The sequence below is a fragment of the Octopus bimaculoides genome, chromosome 14, assembly GCF_046866305.1.
Source record: "Octopus bimaculoides isolate indiv1 chromosome 14, ASM4686630v1, whole genome shotgun sequence".
NCBI lineage: Eukaryota > Metazoa > Mollusca > Cephalopoda > Octopoda > Octopodidae > Octopus > Octopus bimaculoides.
Window position 1 is genome coordinate 6170616 of NC_142941.1, and position 9968 is coordinate 6180583.

Below are 9968 nucleotides of genomic sequence, written 5' to 3' on the forward strand. Positions count from 1 at the left end.
TTGTCGAAACAAACCTTACTATCTTAAAAACTGGAAGAACACATTAGATAATGTCATTCTAGAAATATTAATATGATAGAATGATCAGAAATGGAATATCCTTGATCATAAAGTGACTTCCAGCTAAACAGCAACTATATAGATACTGTTGCAATCTCGTTTTATTCTGTAATAGTATCAAAGTCTTTTGTTGTACATATACAACTTGGTCACTCATATCCTCTGTTCCATTGTATCACTGTAATATATTGGAAGAGAGAAAGAACTTTTACTCACCTGGACAACAGCTTTGGAACCACTGACTTCAAGCACTTGACCACTTCTTGTGCTGCCATCGGCTAAAGTCAAACGGACAATTTCTGCAAATTTTGGAAACTAGAAAAAAATTTAAAATATTTGGTGAGCAGTGGTGGGAGGGAGAGAGAGAAAGAAAGTGGATATTGGAAACAAGAAAGTAAGAAGTAGTATTTGATATTTTATCCATAAGTTGGTGAGCTGGCAGAATTGTTAGCAGACGGGGCAAAATGCTTAGCATTCTGAGTTCAAATGCTGCTGAGGGTGACATTGCCTTTCACCCTTTCAGGGTCAATAAAAGAAGCATATATATATGTCAATGCTTCATTTAAAGTCCAGCTTGACCATTTAGATCTTACACTGCACAGACAGTGAGAAGAATATTTCACAAGGAGCGATATCAGAACAAACTAAATCTACACTCTTAACTGCTTAACTAGATAAAACTGTTTCATCTGCTTCAACCCCATCTGTGTGACTTCTAGCATCCTCTACTCCATCCTACCACAACATTCCAGGCTCTTCACAACTTACTAATTGCATCTCATTTCTATTCTCATCATCCACATCATGTTTCACTCTTTAAATCCTGCAGCAAACACTACAGGATTTTTATAGAACATCCCTCCCTTCAATCTATATTTTTATAGAACATCCCTCCCTTCAATCTATATTTCAGGCACTTAAACTTACAATTTTCCAGGCACTCTATCAATCACTTTTCTCTCAGTCATCTCTCCCACTCTTCCGACATAAGATGACTTCTCTCTAACATTAACTACGTCTTTTACTCAATGTCTTTACTTAAATAAATAGTTGGTTGTGGTCATCTAAAAATAACTTATCACAGAACGCACTCCGTACTACTCGAACGTAGGTACCAAATTCTAAACTTTGCCAGGGTCAAAAGACCTTTGAAAGCCACAAGCACTATCCTTCCCTCAGGACAAATGTTTTTTTTGTTGTTGGTTTGTTTTTTAAAGGAAAGGATATACCAATCAAAGTATTTTTCAAAAGTACTTACCTTGACATCATCCAATATGACAAGGGGTCCATTTACACCAGTGACAGTCTTGTAAGCTGAAGATAGAAGATAATGATGGGGTTATTTTCTCTGAATTAAAAGCATTTCAAAAGGAGAAACAAAATAAGGTTCTTTAAGTTTTATATCGTGGAGGCGCAATAGCCCAGTGGTTATGGCAGCGGACTCGCAGTCAGAGGATCGCAGTTTCGATTCCCAGACCAGGCGTTGTGTGTGTTTATTGAGCAAAAACACCTAAAAGCTCCATGAGGCTCCGGCAGGGGTAAGGTGGCGACCCCTGTTGTACTCTTTCGCCCCAACTTTCTTTCACTCTTTCTTCCTGTTTCTTGAGTAACACTCCAATGGACTGGCGTCCCGTCCAGCTAGGGGGGACAACACATACGCCATGGAAACCGGGCCCATGAGCCTGGCTAGGCTTTAAAAGGGTGCATAAATAAAATAAAAAAGTTTTACATCAGGTTTTTCATCTTAGCGTTAAGTGCAATTAGTTTTTTCCCTTGTGTTAATAGACAAGAAAGAAGCTGAGTTGGACTAACAGTATTCTCTCAGGGAGCTGAGTGTCACTCAGGGTTAAGAGTCATGTCATTGCATAATAGTAATTGAAGCTATTGTGTTACTATGTGACTACAATGGGGGATTCAGTATTGCTGTGTGACTATAAGGAGGGACTATGTGTTTCTAGGGGACGTAAAAAGCCACGTTCAGATGGTGCTTTTTACGTCCCACCAGCACAGGGAACCAGTGAGGCAGCACTGGCAACAACGCACGCATGATTGAGAAAGAGAGACGGACAGACAGATGTGTGTGTGTTTGTCCCACTACCACCACTTGACAACCAGTGTTGGTGTGTTTGCATCCCTGTCACTTAGCAGTTCAGCAAAAGAGACCAATAGAACAAGTACCAGGCTTTAAAAAGAAGCACTGGGGTCGATTCATTCATCCAACTAAAAATTCAAGGTGGTGCCCCAGCATGGCCACAAAAGATAATGTAGTTAATTTTTTTTTTTTTTTCTTGGTTTGGGGAAGATAAGGACTTGGCAAAATTTTGCACAAGTTTCAGATTCAGCTTAACTTGAACTTGCCTCTGTCACTACTTGTCCTTAAAAAGACTTCCTTTTAACCTCTCAACATATTGTCCTGTATATTTTCATTCAGAGATGTCGAGTATATATATATTTGAACGAAAACATATGTTCACTGTACTCTGAGGTATTTGTCACTTGTTTCTAACCTGAAATACTTCGTTCATGATGTTATTCCTGTTTTCTATCAGCAATTATCATTTCTATCAATAACTTCATAATAAACCTTTAGTCGAGCAAATCGAATCCCAGGACTTATTCTTTGGAAGCCTACTACTTATTCTATCGGTCTCTTTTGCCGAACTGCTAAGTTACAGAGACGTAAACACACCAGCATCGGTTGTCAAGCGATGTTGGGGGTGACAAACAAAGACACACAAACATATACACACCCATACATATACATATAAATACATATATACAACGGGCTTCTTTCAGTTTCCGTCTACCAAATCCACTCACAAGGCTTTGGTCGGCCCGAGGCTATAGTAGAAGACACTTGCCCAAGGTGCCACGCAGTGGGACTGAACCTGGAACCATGTGGTTGGTAAGCAAGCTACTTACCACACAGCCATTCCTACGCCTACAGATTCAAAGTAAAGAATAACGAAAATATATTTTTTGCATGGACATTGAAAAAAAACAGTCTATGTTAAGAGGTTAATTTAAAATACAACTGCTTCACAGCATATAGCAACACACAAACATTAACTCTATGATATCAAGTCTGTGTGTTTGTGTGTGTGTGTTAGAAACAAAATCTCTATAACCTATTATATTCATTTTTCTATTTTATAAAAACCGAAGTCATGTTTAATGTGTACATAAAGAGATAACATAGACATAGCATAAACTGATAAATAAAGTAGGAGTGTGTGAAAGGAGAGGGAAGGCGGGAGATAAGCTGTAATGATTTATTACCTATATAGATATAAGCAACACACGTATTGTGATGCTGTTTAGACTAGATCAGCCTTAAACCAGCAGACCTTTGATCAAAAGTGTTCCAGCCATGACCATCCCTTCTTTTATTCTGACACTGCATCTAGAACTACATTATACAATGTTACTCTTTTTCTTCCCCCAAAGCTGTGGGATATGATTCTAAAATGTTTTGACTGCTATTTCTAGCAAATCAAGCGAGGGAATAGCTTTACTCACTGACTCGTGATCTGAGAGGGTTGTTCAGTGCCAAGTCAGCAGACCATCCTGTCATTGTCTCTTTAAGAGAAAGTGTATATAAAGCCATATCATAATCAACATGTCTGCCTCTTTTTTAAAAAATAGTGTGATTTGGCTGCTGTTTCTTGTAGGCCAAAAGACCATGTAGCTGTTCCCTACTTAGCTCCAATTATATTTTGTAGGTGGGGTGGGGGTGGGGGAAACGTGGCAAATAACAGGGATGAGAAATAAATTATATATTTCTCATATATGTATTTTTTTGTTGTCGTTTGTTCGCTCTCAAGCCATGCCTGGCTCATAAGGGTTTCCTGGTTCCATTGGCGTATAGGTTCCCCACCTAGATGGGATGCCGGTCTGTTGCAGGTGAACTGCTAGATGCAGGAGGAAAGAGTGAGAGAAAGTTGTGGCAAAAGAGTCAGCAGAAGTTCACCATTACCACGTGGAGCATAGGTGTTTCGCTCATAAACACACACATTGCCCGGTCTGAGATTCGAACCTGTGAGTCCTCAACCACGAGTCCACTGACTAGCTGTCAGTGGAGCATTAGTTATACAAATCAGATTTTCCAGTTCAGTGAATTCTTTAATAATAATGATAATCAAGATGGCAAGCTGGCAAAATCGTTAGCACGCCAGGCGAAATGCTTAATGGTATTTCATCTGTCTTTACGTTCTGAGTTCAAATTCTGCCAAGGTCGACTTTGCCTTTCATCCTTTTGAGGTCAATTAAATAAGTACCAGTTATGCACTGGGGTCGATTTGTCTGTCCTTGTTTGCTCCCTCTATGTTTATCCTCCCTGTGGGCAATAAAGAGATTAATAATAATGACTATCGTCTGGCCGTAAAGCCTTTTCTGTTTGTTTTCCTGTCTTGTTTTTTGTCCGCTACTACATTCCTCCAGGGCAAGATTTAATTTGTGTATACAAATTTAATTTGCGGTCCATGGGAAGAGCCGTTTTAACGATGCGTCCTGCCCAGCTCTTCGAAACGCCGGTGTTAAAACGGGGGTAGCTGATGAAGTAGAATGTTCTCTATGTGGCTTGTGTGTTTTCTCGTCTACGTTTTGTTTGCAATGTCCTGTACCCAGATATGCACGTATACATACAGGTGGATGTCGGTATGCACATACCTGTACGTATATATGCATATACTCATTTACTATATATATATATATATATATACTATTTCTTTCTCGCTTTTGGAATTGAAACAGGTGGCTGTACAGTCAGTAATGAGTTGTCCAAAATGGACCAAAACCAGCTAGGTAGACATCTCTTTTCCTGCTCACAGAGAGAGAGAGATTGTTGTGCCATTTGTTTAAATCTCTCCAAACCAGTCAATAATATACTTCATGAACAGCTGCATTTTTTTTTTTTTTTTATAAATTACATAGAGTAGACTATCATAACATTAGCATATATCTATGATCTTTGCATATAACAGCATAAATGAATTTTAAAAACTTCATACAAAACTACTCGATTAACATGTATACTACACATACACACAGATGTGTGCATATGTGTCTAACATATATATATATATATATATATATATATATATATATATATATATACGTATGCACACATAGTTATATATGTATATAAATATATACATACAAATACACTGCTCTCATATATATATATATATATATATCCTGAATCAAAAATGGAAAAAGGTACGGTGCATAGCAATTATTGTGTAAATAGGTAAATAGAGGTGGGGCAGAGACTAAGTCAATACTGAGCTCAAGTGTAGTAGTAGCGGTGGTGGTATTAGAAGTAGTAGCGGCCAACCTATTTCCATTTAACATCAACACAATAGAGTGGATCAAATTCCAACTAGGAAGAAACCACCTGTGCCTTAACGTTAACGGTACAACACTCATAAAAAAAATGTAGTGTATGCCCAGCTATATGTGCTAACATCACACACTTGAGCAGCTAAAAGTAGCGACCAAATTCCCTCAAATCACATTCAACCGTCTTTCAAAGAGAATGATACATTGCACAACAACAACGTAGTCCTAAATATACAAAGTCGGGATCGCCACTGCTGAAATGCCTTCAATCCAGAGATCTGATTAATTAGTGCTGACATGGACCTAAACAACATCACACTAAAAAGCAGTTGAACAAATGACGAGCTGGGTTCAATTTTAATTATGTTAAAAATTAATTCTTAGATGATTGACAAAGACATCTGAATGCGTGGCGTTCGCGGCTATTATTATTATTTCATTCAAATCGAATGGCATCAACAACGTAATTGAATGAAATACAGTAACTGCAGATGTAATTTATACTTAAGATCAATATGCAGCAATAAAGGGAATATATATATATATATATATATTACACTGTCTCGTAACTCCGTTGGTTTCGGAGAAAGTCGACCAAAAGGAGAAGATCCGTTCTCTCAAATCCCATAAACCGGACTTCCTCATTTTTTAAATATATATATATGTATGTGTGTGATCTATTTTTCTCAGGTGAAGAGTCAGTCCAGAAATGTTTGTCCCCACGAAAAATGTTCTTTTAAATTATACGCAAGACTTCAGAAAAAAAAAAGGGAAAGACATAACACCGATGATGGAGAGTGTGAAATAAAGACAAGATGTTCATGACAGGACAGGCGACCGATAAAGGGCTACTCATTCAGAGCTCACCTGGAATTAAACAACTGGACTTGTTACATACTCTTTAATTAGTTTCTACTACTACTACTACTACACACACATATATATGAGAGAGAGCGCAAAGAAGGGGGCGGGACGGAGGCAATGGAATGACAAAAAACGCAATCCTTAACCCAAGAGAAATATCAGGGTTCCAGAAGGATATTCGTATCTTCCAAGTAAGGTGGCGTGTTTTTTTTTAGGTTGAACATTTAATATAATTGGTCTTTTATTATTATTATTATTCATATTGATTTTAAGGATTTTATGAATAAATTCTATCATATACAAAGCTATCTTCTTGATTATCATGTGCTGGGGTGAGGGCAGAGAATCTAGGTTGTGAACCAGTATAGATATAAAAAAAAAAGGGGGTTACGAAACACTGGACTACCTGATGTAAGGGTTCTATGATTTGTAGTTTTTTTGTTTTTTTTTTGTGCATTCTTCAACAGAAATACAGACAATACCACAATAGAAAAAACAAAAATTAAATATCGGTAGTACACGTCAAATGTGTTCGTTATTATTCCATTTGCTCCTTATAAGAACCAAATCATAAAACGTCCGCACCAAGGAAAACGGATTCTCACACCAGACACTTGATGTACGTGAGTGCGGCGCATATTATCAATCACCTGGCTATCATCATGATTAATGAGTTTCATAATTAACAATAACAAGCTGTTTCTAACATAGCCAACAACAAGGTTAGAAATTCGGAAGAAGTTGATTAAATCGACTCCAGTACTTGACTGATTGATAGTTTATTTAATCGAACTCCGAAAGGATAAAAAGTGAAACTAATCTAGGTGGGGTTTGAACACAGACCGTAAAGAGCCGGAAAAAAAACCCTTTCAAGGCATTTTGTCCGAGGTTGTAATGATTCTTTGGATCAATATTTGTTTTTAATTAGACACAAAGCTAGGGTAATAACAGCGAGAATACTAAGGAATATAATCTGTTAGAAAAACACCAGGAATTTCGACACAAGTGAATTCAAAGACCTAATTTTCGGTGAAACGATAATGCTAAATGGTAGTGGTGATAATACTAATGATAATTACAATAGTAATTAGAACAGACAAAATACAACAGGATATCAACCTGACACAACATAAATTAAGCGAAATCCTTCTCCACCCACACGAATCTAAAAACCATTATCATATCACAAGATTTAGAAGAGCCGCACCAAATAAATTCACCGCCGTAAAGTGGGAAGATACATAGATACACAGTGGTCGTCTAAGAACTCAGAAATATATATATATATATATATATATATATATATATATATATATATACTCGTATATTATGTCAATAGAGGGGTACACATGTATATCTGTTTATATTTATGTATAAATTCCTATATAAATAAGGATAAGATCGTTATTCCAATAACGATCAAATCAAGTGGCAGCATGGGAAGAAAAAATCTTATAGGTTATAATTATTATTAAAATCATAAATAAGGGTATCTAAAAGATACCCCCATGCTTGAAATAGCAGTCAAAACTTGACTCTAGACTCAAGTTTTCACTGCTATTTCAAGCATAGTGGTATCTTTTAGATACCCATATATACACACACACACACATTATATATATATATATATATATATATATATATATATATATATATATATATATATATATATGACTCTTTCTCTCTCTGACACACACGATAGATAGATAGATAGATGTAATGTATCTAAGACTACATTATCGAATGTGTTATTCCTTTTCTTAAGAAGATAGTATGGGGTGATGTGAATGTTCAACCAATCTAGGGTAACAATGCAGAAAACTAGAGCGCCGAGGAAAATGCTCTGCGGTATTTGTTCCGGGTCTTTGCTTTCGAAGTTCAAATCTTGCCGAGGTCAACCAACTTTGCTTTTAATCCTCATCCCACCAGTCAAGCAATTGGGTCGATGCTATCAACAAAACCCCAGCTGGCCTTGTGCCGGAACCAGAAATCATTATTGAAGATTGACAGAATCATTGAATACGTCAGATAAAAATGCCTTGGGGTATTCAGTCGCGTCATTTTACGTTCTCAGTTCAAATCCCAGCGAGGTCAAATTTGTCCGGTCATCCTTTGTATCGATAAAATAAAGGGCCATGTCGATTTAATCGACTGACGCTGCCCTTAAATGTCTAGTGATCGTTAGAAACTACTACAATTGTAAATATTGCTTCATCAAAGATGAGGTCTTCAGATTCGCTTGTGTTACATCCCTGTTGAATACCGATTGGGGACCCTCCTTTTACTGCAATTAAACAATATAAAGGACAAACAAACAAAATGCATTTTTTACCCCCACGAAACAAGAAGACATTACGAATGAAAGCAGACAATTGTGTCGGCAAATTAATGTAGAACAGCGAAGATAATGGTTTATTTGCTCAGTAACGATATATATATATATATATATATATATATATATATATATATATTCACACATACATATATACAGATTTATACATACATATATGTATATTTGTGTGTACACAACACAGATATACATATTAGTCGATTATTAAAAACATTATGAATAATGATTAATAAATATAAAATGTGTATTGTTGGTGTTCAATCCTGAACTAGCAGACACATGATCGGAGGCGTTCCAGCGGTGGCCATCAGGTCTTTCTTTTTCAGCCTACATATCCAATGTATTTTCTATTTTTTTAAAGACTGTAGGATGTTATTTGAGTGAGATAATAGTCACTATTTCTAGCATGTCAAGTGATCACGTAGAAGTTCTCTCTCTCTCTCTCTCTCTCTTATTGGCGAGATGTAATGGAGCTGGTGTGAAAACAATACTGCAGAATGGAGCCCTTCCCAATATATTATTGTTTTTGTTTAGTATCAAGATCAGTCTTGAGATCAAAAAAATGGCTTCAGCCCTAATCAGTCTGTCTTTTTTTTTTTTACATGAATATACGTCTGTAATGTACAACATGTCTCTTATGTTTTTTGGGGGTTTTTTTTAAGACGATAAAGGTATGACTTAGGGGATTCTACTGTTGCTTCTAGCAGGTGCCCCATTATTTTACTAAGACGAACGAATTGCATAATGCAAAATTGTACTTACTAAGTCTTGGTTGTGAGATATAATCTCGAGTGATGGCCATTTTATGTGTATTTCTAGCTGCAACATCTCCCATAACCTCTGGGACCATCGGTCTGGTTGGTAGTGGCATCTTTGATGTTTGGTTGCAATTATTCTATGCCGCGGTGGTTGAAGATGATGATGGTTATGTTCCAAATTGTGTAAAAGAAACAGAATATCTTAGACTTGTGAAACAAATATTCAGTTCTTCATGAGATAAAGAGTTGATTTATAAAAAAATAATTAAAAGAAAGGGTATAAAGGTCAAACGACTTGTGATTAATCTCTCAACCAGTTATCATTGACAAAGATATGGATTTTTGTGGAGGACGACGGCGATCTGGTAATGTTCACTGTCACGGGATGAAACAGGGGCAAGTAACTGCGAAATAAGTAAACAAAGAGGAAGGGGAAGAAAATAGTGAATGGGAGGCGGTGAAGAATGATTATATAAGGTATTGAGTAGTGGGAGGAGGAGATATTCGTGAATGTTAAAGGGAGGTAATTCAAAATTATTTGTCGATCGTTTATTATAATATCCATTCATATTATTAGAAAATATCGATCATCGATC

At 36.6% G+C, this 9968-nt stretch overlaps 1 protein-coding gene across 1 annotated transcript in view; it reads right to left on the reverse strand.

Moving 5' to 3' along the window:
- Positions 1–9764, reverse strand: part of LOC106870500 (V-type proton ATPase subunit B) — a 21318-nt gene extending 11554 nt beyond the window's left edge. The window contains exons 1-3 of the mRNA XM_014916611.3: positions 9377–9764; positions 1319–1374; positions 277–375 (exon numbers count right to left, since the gene is read on the reverse strand). Coding sequence (XP_014772097.1) covers positions 277–375; positions 1319–1374; positions 9377–9485 — 264 coding nt within the window. The 5' untranslated portion in view covers positions 9486–9764. The remainder of the gene's footprint in view (positions 1–276; positions 376–1318; positions 1375–9376) is intronic.
- Positions 9765–9968: the final 204 nt, after the last annotated feature.